We start from the raw sequence: 23812 nt of genomic DNA, 5'->3' as shown, positions 1-23812 counted from the left end.
TTGACAAAATCGAGGAATCTCTGGGCGTTTGTGTTCTGGCATGAGTAGTTCTTCCAGTCTGTCTGGGTAGATAAAGTAACCCAGGATCAGGGTAAAGGGTTGAATCTTGATAGATTCGAAGAAGTCCAGATAGGCAGATTGGGCATCTTGAGTTTGGGGGCTGGTAGCTAGCTATGATTTGAATAGGGGTCTTGGCAGTGCTTAACTGCATCTGAATTATCTCCTGTCATACTGTTAGACCAGCCTGGAAGTGTGTATGTCTTTAATATATATATTGAAACTCCTTTTCGTTTTACTGCCCACAGTTTGGGGTCCGACTGTATGGTAGGATGAGTAACCAGGTAAGGCTGGGGTGCTCTCCGCAGCTTTGAACCAGGTTTTTAAAGATGCCATCAATTTTGGCTACTGTATCCTCTTTCTATAAGCATAAAAATGAATAGGTCATGTTTGTATGAAAGTTATTTGTGTGTAGATGTCAATCTAGAAATCTGGATAGCATGACTTTCAATAACATTGCTCTTAACAAAGTTATAGTGGCTACTAGATGCATTTATGTATTTTTTTCTAAAGGTTTTCTATAAATCTTTGAACTTGGACTATCGGGGAATTGAAATTCAAGCTGAGAGGCAAGAAGTTAATATTTGTATAGGATCAGTTGGCCAAAAAAGCTAAAAGAATGGTAGAGATAACAACAAAGTCATGAAACCCCATAAAGGTTTCCTCATTGACCAGCCTTACCAAAAAGGCATCATTGGTGTGATGAATGTAGAATGTGGTTGAGCTTCGGAATGGGCCACTGTATACTTTTGCATTTCTCACTTTCTCTTAACCAACTGTAGGGTCAACAGCTGCTCCATGGCAACACTGTGCAGTACTGTAGTAGTACTTTTTATTGAAGGTAAAATATGTTTTCAAAATTGTATCCACTAATTCTCAAATTACCTCTGCAGTGAGGTGGCTAACAAGGTGTATATGCTCTAGACACTCTGTGTCTCAATAACCACATGTTGTGGTATCATTTTACACAAGTCCTTTAGATGCCCTTAACATTGAGGGTGGATATCCAATTCCATTGCTAGTCCACATCCTTGAAGAGCTCCAAAACTTCCTCACATATGATCTACTGTTCTGTTCTTCCCATAATAAAATCTTGTCTGTTAATATAGTCAAGGATTTTATTTTAGAACTTATTTTCAAAACTGTTAGGAAAAGGTTACAGTGATGGATTTGGATGTTTTCAAAGTACCAGTGAAGTTAGAAATGTTAGAGAATTACACAGTAGTTGCTGAAATTTTAACTGCCCTTTGTTTAGTACCTTATTCACCAATTAGGTGCAACAGCTCTTCAGGATAATGCCTGTCTTAAAATAATTTCAAAATGTTCTATCGTTCAAGGCCAATCTAGAAAAGCGAATATATTATTTAGATGTTGAAATTTAGAATGAACTAGAAGCAAGATGAAAGTTTGTTGATTATTGTAAAACCTGTTTATATTTTAACAGTTGACTTTCACTATATTTTAAAAATGAGTGTAGTAAAAGAACATATGATGAGGCTTCCTGTGTTGACCTTGGAAGTTTAAATGCTTGACAGGCAGAAACAGAAAAGTTTATTTTTTTGGTTAGGAAAGGCCTTTTAGCTTAGCCTTAAAACATTGCTATAAACTTAATTACTGATTAGTCTTCAAAAGGATGATTATGCTGTGCTTGCTCTTTAGATACTCAGGAAATCGAGATAGAGGAATGTACAGACACAGGCAGACACACACATAATGGAATCTAATTGGAGGTCAAGAGTTTAAATATATAGGCGCAGGCCAAAATTGTGAACAAAAAAGTTAATTACATAGTATTTTTATTAGAGAAGTAAGAGGACTCAAGTAATAAAAAAGACAAGAAGGACTTATCTTTTGGAGTTTTTCAATGTAGGTTTGTCAATACTTGACTAAATGTTGTTATTGTGAATAATCACAAAGCAAGTAAATGGAAAAAGCAGCTGAACTTGACTCAATAATCCAAACTGAAGTAAAACAAAGTAAACCAAGGCACAAACATCCACACAGAAGAGTTTGTTGTCAAGCTTTCGAGTCAAAAACTTTTTCAAAGAACTTGACTTGAAAGCTTGACAATAAACACTTCTGTGTGGACGTTCATGCCTTGGTTTACTTTGTTTTATTGTGAATAATGAGAGAGGTTTTATTATTTGTAGATTTTTAAATTAACAGCATATCTAAGAGTATACTTTCACAATTAAACACAAAATATATAAAAGTACCTTATATAAACACATTAAAATTGTGTACCAGTTTTATGAAATTTATATTTAGTGTAACACAATAACTAATACTGGATATAAGAGGAAGAGATATTTGACAGTGTTTTGGTGGCTAGAAAAGTATATTAAAAGTGACGTTAGAGGCTACATAGTCACTAGACTTGAATGCATGTGTTAATAGCAAATTCATTTTAATAATGGAAAGTACAAGTATTTTAGTAGGTATTCTGATATTTTTTTAATTAAATTGTTCATCAGATTTTTGGATTGGTTCTGGTAAATCACATGCTCACTTTGCAGGATTATATAAGGACAAATGATTTGAATGATTTTATTTTGGAGAAGTCTGAAATAAAATGAGATAACATGCTTGTTTTTATTTTATTGCAGTCTTCAATGTGTGTTCTTTAGTTCTTGTTTAATTCACATGCTTGATGCAGAAGTTTTAATTTGTATTCTGTCTGGAATAATGTCAATTTGGTGCACTGTATTTTCAACATTAGTTTCACCTTGTCAGTTGAGCAAAGATTGTACATCCCTCCAATGGAAACTAAGTAAAATGTAGAATGTGGCACCCAAAGTCCTCTGAAACACTGCATTTGGTACTTTTGTATGATGCCACATAGCACAATCCTGTAAGACTGTTCCTAGTAAAAATGTTAGGGAATTTTTATAAAATACTGTGCAAAATTCACTTGGGAATTTTTATAAAATACTGTGCAACATTCCCTCAAGACCAGATGTTGTTAGACTTTCCAAGATGGCTATGCTTTAGTAAACATCTTAACTTCCACTCTCCAAGTTTGAAAAATGAAATTGAAAGGCAAGGGCCAGGAACTCTGTGACTTTTAGTAAATTAATTTACTGGCTGTAAGTACACTGCCTGGGTGCCAGTGAAGAGACAATTAAGAAAGCCTTAAAGGAAATAAACTAGAAAAGGTGAAGAAAAATCACTGACTGGGAAGAATCCTGCAGCTGTTCAGCAAAAAGCAGTTCAGGTTCCACCTCTAATGAAAAGCATGCCTTCCAGTAATCTAGAGGAAAAATAAGTCAAACTTGCTCAGAGCTGATTAAAATAAGCAAAACACTGAAGGGTGTATATCAACTCAAATAACAAAAGGTTGGAAAAAATGGAATATGCTTTTACCAGGTATTCAGATGAACTGATAAAACTGCAGAAATCTAGAGGTGAAAATGAAGAAAAGGCTGGCTGAGTGCAAGAATATGCAAGAAGAAATGTTTCAAAACTGATAGAATTACAGGATAGAGCACACAGGAAAATCAGAGATTTTCTGCAGTGCCAGAGAAGGAACAGACTATTAATTTTTTGAAGGCACACATAGGCAACTAGGCTAGTATTCCACAGCAGGAACTGTTGATTGAAAGGGCGCACACTATGTATGCTCCAAATCTGGTCATGAGAAAGCAGCCAAGTAAAGATGGAAACTACCAGCAGAAGTTAATCCTGACCAAACTGTGGCAGAGTAGGTATTAAAAGTTGGAGATAGTGTTTGTGGAAGATGATTATTTACTGTACACCAGACAGAAGAGAAACCAATTTATTCCAGCAATCCAGGAATGTTGAGGCAGGTTTGAGATTCAAGCTGCTGTATCCAGCTGTCTTCATAATATTTTTCCTGGAGGAATAATGTCATTTTTGATGCAGAGCAGGTTAGTGAGGAAATGCAAAAGTTTGCCCAACAAAAAGAGAGCCATTGAGCAGAAGGGGATCTTCTCTTCTAATAATATGCACATGGAAAGATTTTTGCCAGTGAAACCTCTTCCACTGTTCCAAAGGAAAATGCTTAAGAGATATAGAAAAGTACAGGAGTTGACTATAAGAATTTGGGAGTACCTTAGCATTGAACCAGAATCTGCAGTTGGGAGAAGGAGTATGAACAGAAAGAAAACCAGCAACACAGAGTTAGCGAATAAGTATGCTGTCTTCTCGTCTTTCTTCTACCAAGTGAAAATACCCCAGTGGTTTATTGTAGTTATGTATCTAATGAGTTTCATATTGCTGTCTGTAGTAAGGCTTAGGAAATGTAATGTTTTTCTCTCCATATTCTGTTTTTGTAAATTGTGATTGTAGGCAACTGTCAAACTTTTTGTATATTCTTTGTAAATCTTTGTAAAGTTTTTGTAATTTATTTGTACTATTGTTATGGAGCTTTTCTCCCTGGGTCTCGGGTGAAAATGGGCTACTTGCTCAGCTGGATACTACCTGGTTAACAAATGTGAAATAATAAATAATGGCAGATTTGTGTTAGTCCCGCGGTGGTGGTGATGCGGTAGCGTTGTCGCCTCACAGTAAGATGCTGTCCGGTTCGATTCTCAGCTAGAGCGTCTTCTGTGGGGAGATATGAAGGTTGTGCATCAGGGCTGGTAACTCGGCACGTAAAAATCAACTACCAATCATTAGCGGACCGGAGTTCCGCTGTGGCGACCCCCTAACCGGGAAAAGCTGAAAGACACAAACAAAGATTTGTGTTAATAAGGTCCTACTTTTAAGGAATAAGAATTATGCTGGCCTGTATTTATATTCCTCCTGAAACTGCTCTTATGGAGTAAAAAAGCTGAGATAAATAGTCTGCTTTTGGCAGGGAATATTACTTGTAGCTGGGGACCGGTATTTGATTTGCAACAAAGATATATCTGAGGGGCCTAGAAGAAAAAATGACAAAAGAGGGTAGATTTCTGAAGTTGTTTTTCTTTCAGCTTTTCTCGGTTAGGGGTCGCCACAGCGGAACTCCGGTCCGCTAATGATTGGCAGTCGATTTTTACGGTACCTAGGTGCCAGCCCCAACCTTCAACAAAGACACGTCCATTCACGCATGTCTTTCGAATGCTACTCTACCGTGGGGAGGGCATGCAGACTCCACACAGAAGGCGCTCCAGCCGAGAATCGAACGGGAGAACCTCTTGCTGTTAGGTGACACCGCTACCGCTGCACCACCGCGGCTTACAAATGTTTGATACCAAAGACATGAATTCAGTAGTAAGAACTATGAGAAAATTTACATGTTCCCCAAAGTAAATAACTGGGCTAGACTAGCCAGAAATTGTTTCACAGCAGCATGCACATTTAATTGATAACTGTGTGGCACACTTCCAATATCCATTTCAGATCATGCACCAATAATTACAAAGATAAAATGCGGGGTAATAAAGCAATGTGAGACACTGGTGCTTCCACACCTCCCTGTTAAAAAGAGAGGAATTTAAGGAATGGGTAGTGGAAAATATTTGAGAGCAATAAGGGATGAGAGAAAATACTCCTGAAGTTAGACAGTAAGTTGGATAAAATAAAAGAGGACTTTAAACAGATTAGAAGTAAAAGAAAATGATATATGGTTAAGAAGTAACCAGAATTATTTAGAGGATCTGACAAAGTTTGAAGTATTTCAGATTAAGGAGAGTCTTGCATAACCAGCAGAGATGCAATTGCTTAGTGCTAAAGATAAAGTAAAGGGAATATCTATGTAATGTGCATGAGTTCAGAATGATTGCTGTTAAGCAACTTTTTTTTTTTTTTTTTTTATAAGTCGAGTGTACAAACTTTTGGCGCAGTGACTTTGGCAACAAAAGGTAGACTTGGGGAGCTTATAACAAGAAAAATAACCAGAGATCCTTTACAGGTGTAAAGAGATATTTAAGAAATGTTATGAAAATTAGTATAAAGCAGATAAGTGAAGAAATCAAGAAAAAGCACAAATATAAATATTTATGGATAATATACCAAGGTTAGAGGTGGTTGAGGCTCCACAATTAACACTTAGGACAGGAGGAGATGAGATGAAAATGGTGATTGATAACCAATCTGCAGGAAGGTCTCCAGGAATAGATGGTATCTCAGTGGATAGTTTGGAAATTAGTAGGGAAGATTGTGATAAAGATCTGGAAGGTTTTGCTTAACAGTGTTTTAAAAGGAGAGGAAGCACCAACATCCTAGAAAAAAGCTATGGTGGCTGTCGTACCTAAAGATGGTAAAGATTCAGCTTTGTATAGGTCTGTTTCAATTTTAAACCATGATAAAGTGTTTGTCATGGTTAAAAGAATAGCAAAAGTGTTGCCAGAATTGATGGATACTAATCACTGGTTTTATGGAGGGGAGGCAGTCATTTGACAGCATTAATAAAACAGTGATGATACAGAGGGAAGCAGAATGTAAAAAATACAGCTGTTTTTAGTGTGTGTTGATACAGAGAAAACATTTGAAAGAGTAAGTTGGGATTTTAGGAGTAGGGCAATGGAAGCATTTGCATTTTCTAATACAATAATAAGGTTAATTAAGAGGACATAATGAGGCATCAGAGGTGAAAATCAAAGTGGGAGGTTCCTCTTTGATAAGTTGTATATGACTGGAGGAACCAAACTGTAGTGACCTCTTTCCCCTTTATTTGCATTGTATTTAGAACCATTGGCAAAAAAAAATAATGGACTCTGATATCGGTTTGGTATTCAAGAAAAGTTGGCTCTATTTGCAGATGATGACATTTTGTAACTGATAGAATCAGAAAAGGTCATCTTGGTGTTGAACATTTTGAGACCATTCCAGATTTTTTTCAGATATAAAATTAATGAAGATAAAACAAAAGCTGTAGCTGTAAACTATGTACCCACACATGAATTGGTTTAGAAATACCCATATTTATGGGGGCATGATAAAATAAAGTACTTATGGGTTAAGAAAGGATTCTGTTGTGGCAGCTAAGGATATGTGGGAACAGACTAAATAAAAGATAATACAAAAACGGAGAAACTGGAAGCTCTTTTCTTCGGATATGGATAGAAAGATATGCATAGTAAAAATGTTTATTCCCTTTAGTTTTATACACAGTTCAGGCATATTTTTATTAACCAGAGGAGAAGCTGTGGATAGTAATTAATAAAAAGTTGAAGAATGTTATCTGGGAGGGGAAGAGGGCAAAAGTCAGGTGGGATTATTTTGATCTTTCCCATAGAACAAGGAGGTTTAGGTTTACTTGATTTTAAAAGTATATTTTACAGCTACACAATTAAAGCTCTTACACGTAACACAAGCAGAAAGATGCAATTCAGAGTGGAAAGGGATGATGATGAGGCGGGGATAATTAAAGAAGTAAGGAAATAGTGGGATTTTGGACACAGATCCTTAAGGAGAATAGCAGTCATGCAGAATATTATATTCATAAAGTAGCAGAAACTATATTAAGAACTAAGCCAACACAGTAATATGGAGAAAGATTCTGCCAATAGGAATGACTGCAATTAGGAGTGCAAAGGATAGGCAAGAGGGGCTGGAATTTACTAGAGGCAGCTGGCAAAAGAACCAGGTTATTGGGAGAAAATAGAGAGGGAAAGGTAGTAGAATGGGAAGACTCCAAGAAGACATTTGGACTGCAGGCTAGAGATTACCTTCCATATCAGGGACTGGTGTGTTAGAGTGTAGGCATAGAGAAGGGGATAGGGGAATCTTTAATGAATAAAGACCTGCACTGGTTGAGTGTTTTGTTAACTGTAGAACAGAAGCTGCTTTTAAAAAGGGATTAGTAGGGCATATAAAATATGGGAATCAATTAAAGGAGATCAGAAAATATTGTGAAGAGAGATTAGATGAGCAATGCATAAAGAAACAATGGAAGGACATGTGTGGCTTCCAAATATGCACCAAAATCTAGATGGTGTTAGGTTTTTGCCTGGAAGTGTTTACATAAGGTACTTGTATACTCCAAGGAGACTCCAGAGAATTTTTCCTCCGGTAGATGCCAAATATTGGAGATGTACTGGGGAAGAAAGAGGTACCCTGGGAGCATATGTTATGAGTGTAATGAATTGGCAGACTTCACAAATTCTCTAGAGAGTACCCTGTCGGAAATATTGGGAAAGCAGATGAGTATAACCAAGGAAATGATTTTTGAGCTAGGATACAGTATCTGAATTGTCTAGACATTGTAAGGCCTTGTTAATTTTAATTCTGGTGACTGCTGAAAAAGCAATTACGACAAAATGGAAGTCTAAGTCTAAACCAACCGTACATGAAGTAGTGAATATTGTAACAGAGATAAAAGAACAGAAGGTGGGGTATTTTAGAAAATGGGAAGAGTAAATTTACATAGAAAAAAATGGAAAATGTGGGAATGATACATGCAGAAAAATGTTTTTGAGGAGGAATGAGGTTTAAGAGAAGGCAGGAACTGAACCATTTACATAATGTTAGATTGCTTGTATTATATAGAACAATATATGTAATGTTTGTAAATGTGAACTTGTTAATATGGTTTGATTATTTTTATATCAGTGTAAGTTTGCCTTTGTCACAAGATAATTCAATAAAGCTGTTTTAAAAAAACGGGTGTTACTCTATCTGTCAGCACATTGCCTTTGTCAGTGTTTTTAGAATTTAGACGTCTCTGTTGTGTAGTAAAAGAATTGTCACTTTCTGTGGTAAAATGTTTGATTTTTTTTCTGGGATGTAATGACAAAACAATAAAGATATATGTTGGATATGAGTTGCATTCTTTGCCTTGAACACAAGCACTGTACTCTCACCTAATGGAAACTGAATATAATGCACTTTGATAACCTGGCACGTTGACCTGTCAGGGAGGGCTGTCAGTATAGGGTTATATTTATTCTGCCTCTCATGACTTTGGTGAATGCAGATTTGTGATGCAGCACCAACTGGTGAAGGAATCCCTTAAAGGAGTGCTGTTTTCATATGCTTCTTTGAAGAGTTATTCTCATGGGTAGGATCTGAAGTTTGTGACTCACAGGTTTGCCCATTCACAGTCCATCCTTCTTGAGTCAGTGGCACTGAAGTATTTTTAGAAAACTTTTTTGGTGACCATCACTTGGACATCAGAGGCTAACTGGTCTTCCTGAAGTAGGAGTAGGAAACAGACTTGTCCATAGAATTCATATGGTAGGCTAAAGAGGAACTATGCAGTTGGGATTGGAGGTAGTCAAGTGTATCTGTAATGCTGTTTAGTGGAAGGTGTACATTTGCCTCAGTGCTGGTTTGTAGTGATGGTACTGTGTGTGTGTGTGTGTGTGTGTGTATAGAGATGTAGTGAATGAAGTTCTGTGTTTTTTTTTTGCCAGAAGTTTCAAAATTCACAGTCTAGAACACTGTTACTCCACAAGAAAATGACCAATCCCAGATGCAGGCTTTTACTGTATATAATGTGGAAGAAATGGGTGCATATTTCAGTAAACTTGGAGGTGCCTTCTTTAAGTTCAGACTTTAACTCCAAGTCTAGAAAATGGTCAGGAATCTTCCACATCATGTTTCACACTGGTCCCATAAAGCAGCACATAAAACAATCCATACTGGACTGGACACTAACTAAATAAACCGTCCATAATCCATCACTCAGGTTGTCTACTTGTCTGCACTAAGTGACCACCATATCACTTGCTGCTTAAGGCAGTGCAATTCTCCCACTAGACATACATCATACAAACAAATATGCAACAAAGAAAATTTCTCCATAGATACCTTTAAACAATTACTCCAGAGTTGCAACTGGTCCCCGTTAAAATACCTCCAATTGGATGAAGTTGTTTAATATTTCAGCCAATTCCTAGATATGCTAAACACACTGACCCCAGTAAGTCACATAAGAACCAAATCAAATTACTGTAAATGGCTCTCAAAAGAAACCAAACTACTATTAAAACGGAGATAAACTCTGGTCCCTACATCAGTCCAACAGATCCAAAGACTCTCTTGACAAATACCGCCACCTCAGAAATGTCTGCAAAAAGAAAATCAAATCAGACAAAAAACAATACTATAACAACATGCAGGAAAAGCATCATAATAATTCCCAGAAATTCTGGCATTCTACCAAACTGCTAACACACCCAGTTCATTCACCCACCCTAACCCCAAACATCAAAACATCAGAACAAAGTATAGCATCCCAATTTAACACATTCTTTACAAATGTTATCCTCTCTCTCATTGAAAACAAAAATCACCCTAAACAAACCACACTTCCCACAAACTCAAGCTCACCTAACACACTCTCACTGCAGTTTATCCAAGTAGGTAAAACAAAGAAGTTACTAAGCAAACTAAAATCCACTACTCTAGCAGCTGACAAACATCCAAATGACTACCTCAAATTATCAGTCGAAGTCATCTGCTTCTCCGCATCAATACTTATCAGTAGATCTGTTTCCACACATTACATACCTGAAATCTGGAAAATTTTGTAAATAATCCCACTTCACAAAGCGGGCCAGTCTGGAACTCTCCAACTACAGACCAATAGCCATACTTTCCCCTCTGTCTAAAATACTAGAAAAATGCACCCACACTTAATTAATGCAACACCCTACAGACTAACAAATTGCTCACCAATGTTCAATACTGCTTTATGCCAGGACACAGTACCTCCACTGCCCTACTGAATGTTACTAATGCAGTCAACCAACAAAAGTACAGTGACCAAATGGTATTGTCAATATTTCTAGATATGTCAGAAGCATTTGATACAGTGCCCCATGAGCAGCTCCTACAAGAACTAGCATCTCTCAACTTAGCAAACATTCTGATGTTGTTCCAAATATCTTTCTGAACGCCATCAAGCAGCAAAATGGGGTGATATTTCATCACTACTACCCATAATAGTAGGTTCCCACAAAGCTCAGTACTTGGTAGCCTACTCTTCTTGGTACTCACCAACAAACTCCATACAGCAACTAACCAAGCTACTATTATACGGTATGCAGATGACGCTACTGTTATATGCACAGCTCCTACCATACCAAACCTACAGGAAGTTACCCAAAAGTCCTTCTCTGACATTGAATCGTTACTAGACAAATCCCAATAAAAACAAGTTAATGCTGTTTCCCAACAACTACCACAAAACTTCCCCTCACCAAGACTTTTCAATCACCTCTGCCAATCACACCAAAATAGTCCTCTCCCCAGAAACCAAACTGCTAGGAATCACTATAGATGATAAGTTAAAATTTGACAAGTACATATCACAAGCCATAAAAAGGTCCACGTTAAATTAGCCACTCTTTACGGAACTAAGACCTACCTTACAGACACATCCAGACAGGCAATCACCAGAACCCACTTCCACATTACTCTGTGCATCCCCTATATTCACTAAAAAAAGACTACTTAAACGTGAATCATGTTACCACAAGGTAGTCAAATCTGCCACCAACTTGCCCTACAAAACCCATCACTGCGTTGCTGTTAAACAACTCAAATGGCTAGAACTTCCAAACCTCCTAAACTTAAACCAACTTACAACAGTCCAGTCCATAATATACCTTCCTGACAAATGTCCAGCCTTAAAGGACCTAGTTCAAATACACCAAAACAGCAGGTCTCTACGTTTTTCCAAACAACGTATGGTAAAAGTCACAAAATCGAACAATAGCTACCAAAACAGCAGGTCTCTACGTTCCTCCAAAAAAACTTATGGTAAAAGTCATAAAATCAAACAATAGCTTTGGAAACTCACTGTATGCCAACACCATCTCTAAAACCTGGAACTCCTCCCCTCAAAACATTCTAAACTCACCTAATCCAAAATACTTCAAAAACCTATTAAAAAGAGTTACCTAAACAACTGGCTATGCTCCTGCTACTCACCAGGCCAGTGATGGCGAATCAGTGACACGTGTGTCAAAGGTGACTGACGCACCACAACTGTTTGGGTGACGCACCAGCATTCACTAACACCTGAGTTACCAAGGAAACCGAATGAACAAAAATACAAGAAATATGTGACTCTGAACTTGTCTATTAAACCTCAGCAACAAAAAAAGTCCTTAATTGATCAAATCAAATGCAGTGTATCCCATATTTTTTTCAGTTCAATTCAAAATTATTAAAAGTAGGGTAGTTTTTTGGGGTACTGTTTTAAGCCCAGTTATCAGTGTGCATGTCGTTTTTCTGTATTGTAACTCACTATATGTTTTTTACTTATATAATGCATAGCAGCACACGATTGGACTGTATTTTATTTTTTTTTTTGCAATAAATGAATATGTAAAGAATTGTTTCTCTTGTTCGCTGGGGGGGGGGGGGGCAGGGGCTGACACGCCAGCAGAGTCAATATAGTACTTTTCCAATTTTTCCCACACCAAACACAAAAGGTTCACCATCACTGCACTAGGCTGATCTAAGCTGAGCCCCTCCCCCCACAACACCTTGTATTCTTCTCTTCCACTGTATCTCTTTTACTAACTTATACTTTGACCTTTAGTCACATTCTGCAAACATCCTGAGTTCCAATTCCATATACTTGATGGGCTACATTAAGACACTAAGGGTAACTGTGTTCCTAAATGCGAGTCTCATGCAAGTCTATTCACCCAATAATTCCTGCTAAGTATAAGTGTGATTTTATGTGAAACTGCGTATCTGAATACTAATGTATGTATCAATGGATTTTCTTTTTTGTGTGTTATTTTTTATGTAAAACTGTTGTAACTGATTACCAATGTAATGCAACAGTACATCTATGTAAAACTGTTCTGTCTCCTAACATAATGTAATAGTACGTCTCTCATTGTATGTGAAGCTTTTCTCCCCAGGCCTCCACTGAAAAAGTGCTTCTGGCCCAGTCAGACTCCTCCCGATAAACAAATATAAACTAAATAATAAATATCATACAAGACAGCACCATGAAAAGCAGAGTGATGGCCAAATAACATGTTCATTCATTAATGAAGTACCTTCCTCAACTTCTATTCAATAGTTAAGTCACTCATGTGGCTTTGGAATTTTTTCCTGCCTGAAATACGGCAAGAGGTAATTGAATTGTCATTTAGAGCCTTAAAAAAAGAGAGATGTCTGTCTAGGATTCAGGCTAAACTTTTATTACATTCTTTCAAAAATTTTAAAGCATGTTATGATCCAAGGTAAAACGTGCATTTCAAAGCAAACATTTGCATAAGGATCAGGAAATACTTTAACACCAGCTCTGTCAGTGTGCACATCAATATTTAAAAGTACAGGTACAGGGAATTCTTAGCAGTAAAACCGAAGAGGTTGGAGCAGTGTACTGTCTTAATTTTATGTACATCTCTAATGCTGTCTTAAACAATGTGGCTCTAAGTCTGGTATACTTGTATGTTACTATTCCTGTATACATTTTGCCTGCTTTATTAACTGTGTGTGTGTGTTACTGTATGATACAGTTATCTCATGTTTACAGTGTGTAAGCAATAAGGTCTAGGTCATGTCTAAAAAGGAGCTAATGATGCTAGCCACATACTTAATGTATGAAATTAGCTGGACTGTTTAGATGAAGTGAATGAGGTATGCATTACGTAGCAATATATATGGCTTTAACACCAGTTGTTTTTTTTTCTTAAATTACAGCTTGCATTCTTCCATGTGCGTGTAGATGACAAACCTGCTGTTCTCCTTCATCTGCTGCGGGATGTGGTTAAACCTCAGGAACAAACTGTTATTTTTGCAGCAACAAAGCACCATGTTGAGTATTTGAAAGAGGTATGAAATAACTGCATTAACAGACCACTCAAGTTATTTAAGTTATTTTTCACTAGTAATTAAAAACCTGCTTGCGTACATTAGATTTGTGCTACAGTTAAGATGCTGCACAGGTGGAGTTTGACTTAGACTTTTAATCGGTAAAACAAGCAGATAAGTGTATTGTAATCCTTTACAGATAGAGCTGAGCATATATGTTGTATTGTTTTGTAATTGTTCAAAGAGATGTGCTTCTGGTCTGCCTGGACAAGTTTTCAGTGAAAGTCATGTCAGTAGGTGCTTCAGATGTTTTTGTTCATTGTAGTTTGAGCAGGTGCATTTCACTGCATAGACCATGTTATTGACCCTCTCATCAGTCTTGTTGGGCATACTGTTTTCCTGTGCATGGTTACAGTGCGACCTCAATAAATTTTTGCTATGTCACGGGTAGCTGTGGCTAAAATTACCCTTCCCTTTATTTTATAACATTTTGAAGGCTACCAACTTCTCACTATTCTTATATTATTGGACTGATCCTTTGGTGTTAAATAATACTACTGCCATCACAATAATGTTTCGATTTGTCTCTTACTGTTTTTTTTTATGTTCCTGTCTGCATTTTTACGTAGCATTCCATGATGTTTAGCGAGTTCTAGAGTCTGTGATCTCCGTTTCATATTTATGCAGTTAGTGCTCTTCAGGTGTCTAATGATGCTTGTTTTCACTGACCTTATACCCTGTAGTTATACAGTGCTTCTTGTGGAGTGTGGTAATGCCCAGGGTATCTTGTCTCTCCACCTTTGTATTTTATGGAACGTTTCTTCTTTTGTCTGTTGATTAGAATCTGTTCTTTACATTTCTGTGTTTATGTAGTGCCTCTCCTTGTGTCTGATAGCACCTTTGCTCTCTGATTTATTTTACTTGCACAAGTTTTACTGGTGTTTGCTGGAATTTCTGCATCGTTACTCCCATTCTGATGCATTTTTACTTGAAAACTAGATTAGTGAAATGAAATGGGCTCTGAGCGGACACCGGAAAGAATGCACAAGTGTCTGACCACTGCAGAGGGCCTTACTAATTTTGGCAGATTTTGTGCGCACTGACATTTTTCACTTGTCCTTTAAAAAGTCTAATGCAGGCTGAAAGTTGTTTCAAGTTAGTTAGTAAAGAATTGTATAATTCATGCAGCATACAAACTCTTGAGATTTGAGTTGGATACATTTTTTGCATTATACTTTTGAGATTACATGATCCAGGTGCTTACTAATGTTTGTTTCTGTATTAATAGGTCATAGGTTTTGGTGATTATTGCTTATAGAGCAGTTCACATATAACTATTCCCACCTCCATTGCTTAGAGGGATAAAACCCTAACAATGACAGGGACTCCCAAGATGGCTGCACACTGATCAGCAGCTTAATTTCAGGTCTCCCAGGGTGAAAAAAAAAACAGAGCTATAAGGGCCAGTAACTCTGCCAGTTTTAGTAAATTCATTAACTAGTTAGTAAGTATACTGCTGGATGACTGCAAAGAAGAAACGTGGAGATCCTGAAAGAAAATCTGCTAGAAAAAGTGAAGAGAAAACACTGACTGTGACAAATCCTACAGTTCAGCTTTGGTGCAAACATGGCTTCCAGTAATCCAGAGGAAAATGAATTGAAGGAATAGATCAACTCAACATTGGAGAAGGAGTAGACCCGCTCAGCACTGGAGGTGGAGTAGACCCGCTCAGCATACAAAAGGCTGAAAAAATGGAAGAGTCTTTAAACAGCTATTCAGATGAACTGATAAATCTGCAGTATCAGAAGTCAAAATGAAGAAAATGCTGGCTAAATATGAGACTGCTCAAGATCTGTTTTTAAAAATGGTAGAGCTAGAGGACAGAGCACCCAGGGAAAACCTGAGATTTTCTGTTGTACCAGAGAAACTGTATTACTGTTAGAAAGCATAAATAAGCAACTGGACTGGTATTCCACAACAGGATTTGTTAATTGAAAGGGCACATTGTGTGTGTGCTCCAAACCTGACCATGAGAAAGCAGCCAAGACCTATGCTAGTAAAGATGCAGTCATACCAGCAGAAAGAGTTGATTCTGACAAAGCTGTGGCAGAAGGACAAAGTGTTAAAAATTGGAGACAGAGTGGTTGTAGAAAGTGATTTTTCAGTGTACACCAGACAAAAAGAAGCTAATTTTTATCTCTGCAATCAGGGAATGTTGAGAGACCATTGTGAAATTCAAGCTGCTGTTTTCAGCTAGCTTCTGAATATTTTTTCCTGAGGAACAGTAATTTTTGATGTAGAACAGGTTAAGGAGCAAATACAGAAGTTTGTCCAACAAAAAGAGACATTGAATGGAAGGGAACTCTGCTTCTCATTCTTCTGATAATAAAGCTCATAGAGAGACTTTACAAGTGAAACCTTTCCAATTTTCTAAAAGAAAATGCTTGAGAGAGTCAAAAAAAGTTACAGGAGTTGACTGGGATTACCTTAGACTTCAACCAGCATCTGGGGTTGGGATATGGAGATGAAAAGGAAGAAAACCAGCAATGTTGTAGTTAGTTAATAAATGTGAGATCATAAAGCATTGGTCACATTTGTGAAATATGGCCTTACAAGAAAAAGTGGAAAGATTGGACTTTTATTGACTTTGTTAAACTTGTGGGGGACTGAAAGCATGTACCCCACTTATTGACTCTGTTAAACTTGTGGGGAACTGAAAGCATATACCCCATTTGTTCTGGACTGTGAAATGTATTTACCCAATTTCATGTTATTAATGTTTTGGAAGGACACTAAAAGGAAAAAAAAAACTAGCTGCAGGTAAAGCGATGTTTGTTCCTAACAATATTTGTATAAATATTTCATGATATATAAACAGCATGTTCTGGTGTAAAACATTTTTAGTTACTTTTGTACAAAGCAAACAAGTATTTATTTTTCTTTTTAATTTTTAGAAGTTTAGGCATTAGAATGTAGAAAGGGAAGAAAGACTAGACAAAAGCATGTTTGTTGATATGTTGCAATCTTGGGTTACTGGGGTGGAGGATGAGGTATAAATATGCAAATGTTGTCATATATGTAGAGTTGATATGTTTTCTCTTGCTTTTACATAGGTGAATGTTTGAATTAATGCCATTGGCTTAATCTGCTTAAGTTTTTTTGTGTTAGCATCTAAATAAAAGAGCACTGAATGTAAAGACAATTTTTTCTTTAGCAAATAAATCTTCAGTATTAAGAAATCTGCTGCTTAGGACTGTTGTACATTTTATGTTTCCATGGAGACTTGCTGATTATAGGGACTGGCCTTTAAAAAGTGACGTTTTTCTGAAAGCATGCAAGTTTTTCACATCTGGAAGAGGAATAAAGATTAAGGCCAAAACAGACAATAGTTGATGTAAGTAGGAGCTCAGGCTGTAACGTGTGTGTTAGCATGCATAACCTTAATGTTGGGTAATGATTGTTGGTGCAGCTGTCGTTTTGGGACAGTTGTTCCGGTCAGGAGGGTTAAACTTCATTTGAAAATGTACATGACTTTTTTAAGTTAATAGGTTGGGTTTTTTTTTTGAGGGTTTTCATTAAAAAGACATTTAAAATGTGACAGAGGTTCAAATGGAGATAAATCACCACCAGCTTGCTAAACATTAGTGGGTACATATAATACAAAAGCATTGTACACAATTATTGGTCTGATGAGGGCCAAATATAATGGAGTTATCTTTAGGTTTAGATGCGATGCCTTTACTTGTAAGATGTGCCACATATTAGGATTTTCTTACTACTATGGATATGTAGCGGTCAAAGTTCAGATTGCTGTCAACCTGAATATGCAGATCAAGTACCACTTTGTCTAAACGTTGGGGGTTGCTGTCTATAATGTAATTAGCAGGAATGTCCGCTTTCACAAAGGGAATAATAATGCCTTTTTTTTTTTTTTTTTTTTTAGCTTTTATCCATGGCTTTGGTGCCATTCATCTGTAAGCGTTAACCCTGTCTGCAGCAAACTTGGTCAGCCACAAGCCGTCCAAGTTTGCCTAGACATCTGAGAAATAAAATAAGGGGCCAAGCACAGTACTCTGTGGTACACCACAGGTGGCTGGTCTTTTGTTAGAGGTGAAGTCACCCACTGTCAGTGAGCCAGTTGGCTACCCATCTGTTAACGTAGGGGTTAATTCCCAATTGGGAGAGTTTCCTCTATAATACCTGAGTGGAAGATTGTGTCAAATGCCTTGGCTAGGTCAAAGTAGGCAATATGCACTGTCTTTCCTACAGGGCCTTGGTGACTTCTTGAAGTCAACCATGTTTAACAGGCATGATCTTCCTTTAACAGATGCGAATTGGGCTGGGTCCAGAGTTTGGAGATTATCTATGACCTTGTTAATAAGGTCCGTAGTGATTCTTTCCATGGCCTTGTAGATGAGGCTAGTCAAGCTTATGGGCCTATAATTACCAGGGTCAGTTGATGACCCCTTTGTGCAGAGGGATTACTGTTGCTGCCTTCCATTCTGCCAGAACACAGCCAGTTTGCAAGCTGTGGTTAAACATGGATCCCAGTGGGTCTACTAGGTTATGTTTTAAATTGTTTAGAAGGCAATCTGGGTTGTCTGGTCACATTGATGCAGTGTTTTTGGCCTTTGAGAGCACAGAGAGTACCTTCTGTCTTGAGATTATAGGCTGAGGAATGATAGTAGGTATACTTTGGGGGATGACTGGAGATGACTGGGTGAAGTTTGCTCCAAATCTGTCAGCACCAGTTCAGAGCTGGATATTCCCTTTTAGATTTGGGGCATAGTTAAAGAATGCCTTGTGATTATCCTTAGCTAGGGAGACTGTTTTTGCTTTGTAATTAGATTTGGAGGACTTGACACTATCTCTAATTTGTTTATTTAAGCTAGAGAGGGATTTGTTCCTCTTGAGCCAGTTCCCTGTTGTTCTTGGATATTAGTTTTTCTCTTGTTGTATAGCCTGTTTATACTAGGGGTCCACCAGAGTGGTGTGTTTTTTTTCGGCAAGACCTGCTTTTATTCCGGTCATGTACAGCAGATTCTGTACAGTTGCTTAAGTGGCCATACAGGGCATTGGTGTACACCTCTGCATAGCAGTCCATGTTATCTGTATTCAAGGGGGCTTTGAAGAAATAAATTTAGTAAAAATATATTTTTGTACAAACGTTTTGTAGATGACCCGTTCCTTATTTGGGACGGATCTATTTCAGACTTTTATGAGTTTGTTGATTATTTGCACTCTAGTAGTGAAGATTTGAGATTTAAATATAATATTGACTATAGTAGTATTGAATTTTTGGATGTGCAGCTTTTTAAGAAAATAGATGGCACCACAGGAACCACTTTATTCGAGAAACCTGTTAAAATAGTTATTTACACAAGAGTAGTATGCACCCCCCACATATTTTTAATAATATTGTAAAAAATCAGGTTAGACGTGTTGCACAGTTAAAAACTGATTCTAATCAGATGAATGAGCAACTAAATACCGTGACTACCGATTTTATTGATAGAGGTTATAATGAAAATATTGTTAAAAAGTTAACAGAAATGAAACAAGAATTGGATAAAACTATATTTCCTGTTTTTTCTGAAGGCTACATAGAACACCTTAATGGGAGTAGTGAAACTTCTAGTAAGTGCAAAAATAGAAATAATGACAAAGGAGCATTTAGATGTTTTTTGCCATATGATGCTAACACCAAAAAAATGCAGGGTATTAGAAAACATTGGTATATGATGAGTCACATACCCACTTTTAAAAATGTGTCATTGGAACAACTGTCTTTTGGTTACAAAAATCAAACTAATTTAAAATTGCAGTTGTGTTATAAAGAACAAAAGAAATGTTGGAATAATAATATGATGCAGCAACATGGTACACAAAAATGCTTTAATTGTAATTTTTGTAGATATATTTTCACTGGAACTTTGTTTTAAACATCCTGTTACATAAAAAAATGTTATTTTAGGAGCCATGGTACATGTAATACTATGAATATAATTTATATAGCTATGTCCACACAATGCAATGCGTTTTATATAGGCAAAAGTAACAAGATTAAATGATAGAATATGTGAACATTTATCAGAAATTAAAAGGAAATTGTAAACTAATGCATTGTATCGACATATTCAGCATACAGATATATCACATGTTTTTAATTTCTGTATTTTGCAAATGTTTATAAATCAGTTAGAGGGGGTGATCTAGTTAATTATACTGAGTTACAGAGAATAAATGGATCCTATGGTTTAGAGCGCATCAACATCCTGGTTTGAATGAGAGTTTTAGCTTAAAACATGTTTTAAAAGAAATTAAGAACAAATTTTAACAATGTTTCTTTAAAAATGTTTCATCTTCATGTCACATGATTCTAATGGATATGTATTTAAATAAGTTTTGATGGTAATATGAATTCACTTGCCTGACGAAGCCTTATGGTGAATGTCTAAGTACCAGCGGTTGTTTGAGAAATAGTTTTATCTGCATCATGGTGTTGGTGTTACTATCTTTATTCTTGTCTTGGTTTTTTTGGATACACCAACTTTGTCTACGAGGTAACCCATTTTTTTTTCTGTTGGCTTTGAAACTTACATCATCACTTAGTAGGAGGTAATTTGTCTTTGAAAAATTCTTAAGTGTTTTTTTAGCTTAACGGGATATTTGATCTTATAATGTGATTTGTGGTCTGATCTTACCAAGGAGGGCATCACATGGGGGGAGGGTTAGTGCTCTCCTGTGTTAGTGAGTATTGTGTCCAGGACATTTGAGCCCCTTGTGGATGTGCTGACTAGCTGTTCCAGAGCATTTGCATTGGCATAATCCAAGAATCTCTGAGCCAGCATGTTTGTGGTTGTATGTTTCCCAGTTGATGGTAGGATAATTAAAGTCACCCATAAGTAAGGTGTTGGACTGTATGACAAGTGACTCCAGCAAGTCCAGGTATGCAATGTGCTTTTCCTATTTCATGGTGGAGCGACTTGCAGCTAGCTATAATGTGGTAGGGGGCTTTGCTTATAGTTAATTGGACATGGAGTAGCTCAAGGGAGTTGTACTGTTTGACCAGTCTTGAGGTGTGCTTATCCTTAATGAAGATGAATACCCCACCTCCTCCTTTAGTTCTACCATGCTCAGTTTGTGGTCAGAACATGTGGAAGGCATTCTAGCCCTGCATGACCGGGGTGTTTTCCACACCTTTGAACCATGTGTCAGTGACTGCACAGAAGTCAGCATCTTCCATAGTAGTCCTTCCAGGGAGTGCAGTTTCTTGTTTTGATTCCTGGTATTAAGCAGCAGTACCTATAGAGGTTTTTGTTACGTTGAAAAGTTGGTTTTGACACTGCCTAAAAAAGGCACAATAGGGGGTGGCTAATGCCTTTGCCAGTATCCAAAAGCCTGGAAGAGACAGGTGCATACCATCTCTGGCAAAGCAGCATGGCTTGTTGACCATGTCTTCCCAGGGTGACAGATCCCCTTGGACTGACACCAGAAGCTAAGCCAGTTGTTCAAGTCCATCATTTTTTGTTTGTATTGTGCTATCATCCAGGGAGAAGGTAGAATGCTGCTTAAGGCTAGGGTTATACCAGATTGTGACACGTAATCTGAGAGCTAAGTCAGGTCTGTCTTCATATAGTCCAGTGAGGTACGTCTGAAGTCATTCACCCCTCACATGGACTATGAACGAGTCATATTGGTACTTTGTGCTCGAATGTCTTGATGGATGCGTGGCACCTGACAGGCAGCTAACTGTAACTCGCTCCTTATCCAGCCTGGCAAGGGAAACATTGTGTCTCACAATGGAGTCACCTATGACCAGTGCATTAGGTTTTGTAGTGTTACCGATGCTCAGTGCACAGCTGAGTTGCTCCTAGAGCAGCAGAAAAGTTTAAAGGGTTTCACTGACAGCTGTTTGGAGAAAAACTGAGCTTCTAGGCTTTTAAATCTATACAGAGCACTGTGGGGCTTAAATATAAGCAAAGATAAACAAGTTTTAAGCTAACTACATATCTGGAAAGCACATAAGCCTTTCACTAGCAATCCCAAACTCAGACAGGTTAAATCAGCATACTTCTGCCACAAAGCTGCAGTAAAACACCTTCTTAATGTATAGTAGCTAGTTTGGAGCCCAAGTGTAATAATACCACACAACCTACAACTAACGGATGCAGTGTAATGCGGTATAATTAACTACTTAAAGCAGCAGCAAACAGTATAGTTTATTTTCTGAAACTGTGAAAGTACAGTTACAGTATATAACAGAAGTGCAAAAAATACTTGGAGCCCTTTTGTGTGCTTCCCAGCTCAGATAGACCAGGTAAACACTTACTGCCTCTAGATGAATAATCCCAATACTCTTAATGTAAAAGCACAGCAAAGGAGTGTCCAGAGTAAAATGCTACTACAAATGAGCTTAAAAGATGCAAAATGCTACCACAAACTACCTTAGATAACGGATACTGCAGTGCATTTTAAACTGCTTATAAAAGTGTAATTATTCAATACAAGTACTTCGCTTTGTGTAGAAACCACTTCATTTACATAATTTATAAAGGCACTAAAAACAAGATAAAATGATTAATAAGCCATCCAGCCAATAAAATTACATGCAGGCCAGGCTACCTCCCAGTGCACTAGATGGAAAGTCTACTGACCTCTTGATGTAAAAACAAATGCACTACTCCGTCAGCTAGCTAGATAATGAATTTAGAGCCAGTAAATTAGAACAGTCAGTGAGTTGCAAAATGCACCTTTTCAATACAAGTAAAAGGAAAGACAAGTAAATAATTCAAGATATCAACAACAGTGTAGAAGAGGAGGAGCTTAAGCTCAATTTACAGTAGGGATGGGCAGCTTAAAAATCGCTAGATTAACGAAGGGGAGAGTGGATGCGAAAAATTACTAGCAGGGAATCACCAGCAGTGCTTTTAGTTTATGCAGGCTTGAAATCTTTTCAGAAAAACACAGACCCAGAAATTCACTGTGTATTTTATTTAAGTGTCACTCTGTAAATAATTTAACCAGTGAAAAAACATGTGAAATGTGCAGCCTAGATAATGTGTGTCTATCTGTCACATAAAAGAAAAACAAGCTAAGAAGATTTCTTAAAACAGAAAAAAAATAGAACAGATAAAACAGAAAGCAGCTCTCTCACTTGCAGACAAAAAATGTATGTGTATTTCCCTCACCACGCAGGGAATCGCCAGCAGAGTTTAGTTTATGCAGACTTGAAATCTTTTCAAATGAGGCTAAGCAGTTAAGATAGGAGGAGGTGAGATAAAAAGTGATGTATAATCAATGTGAAGGAAAGTTTGCTGGGGTAGATTGTATTCCTGTGGAGGTTTGAAGATGGGAAGGATGAAAGTGATAAAGATTTGGAAGGTTTTGTTTAGCAGTTTTTTTAAAAGGGGAAACCCCAACATCCTAGAAGAAAGATGTGGTAGCTATAATAGCTAAAGATGTTAAAGGTCATCAGACACAGCTTCATGGACCATTTAAAAATGAAAACATGATTATAAAGTGTTTGTAAGAGCTAAAAGAATGGCAAAGGTGATGCCAGACTTGATAGGTATAGATTTGTGTTTTTGTGGAGGGGAGACGAAAATTTAACAACATTAATTGAACAGTTATGATCCAGAGGGAAGCAAGAGTATACAAATAATACTGTCGTTGTGGGTCTTAAATGCAGAAAAAGCATTCACTCAAGTAAGCTAGGATTTTGAATAGGCAGTAGAAGCATTTGCATTCCCTGATTCAGTAGGTCAATTAGGAGCGTGTACAATAATAAAATAATAAAAAAAAAAAATTACCAGAACATCCGAACTCATGAAGATGTTATAACTTTAAAATATGGTTAAGCACTTTCGTCATTAAACATCATCAGAGCCATTAACCAAACCGTTAAAAAAACTACAGCAGATAAAAAGCTGTCCAGAGGCATACCCCCAACAGTTGTGAACAATTAAGTTACAAGAAGTAATTGTCTAATCATATCGGTTTTATCTGGCCAATAAAAACCTTAAAAAATGACCAGTCATGGCTCATTCATCATATCCACTGCGTATGTGAATACCAGTCATGA

The 23812-nt window shown here is 37.2% G+C and overlaps 1 protein-coding gene across 1 annotated transcript in view; it reads left to right on the top strand.

Annotated features, from left to right (window-relative positions):
* Positions 1-23812, top strand: part of DDX54 (DEAD-box helicase 54) — an 841349-nt gene that overhangs the window by 280831 nt on the left and 536706 nt on the right. The window contains 1 exon segment of the mRNA XM_044068440.1: positions 13618-13749. Within this exon segment, the coding sequence (XP_043924375.1) occupies positions 13618-13749 (132 nt within the window).

This window comes from Protopterus annectens, chromosome 4.part0 (genome assembly GCF_019279795.1).
Source record: "Protopterus annectens isolate FY-2018-M chromosome 4.part0, PAN1.0, whole genome shotgun sequence".
Taxonomy (NCBI): Eukaryota; Metazoa; Chordata; order Ceratodontiformes; family Protopteridae; genus Protopterus; species Protopterus annectens.
This window is presented reverse-complemented; position numbering and strand designations above follow the sequence as displayed.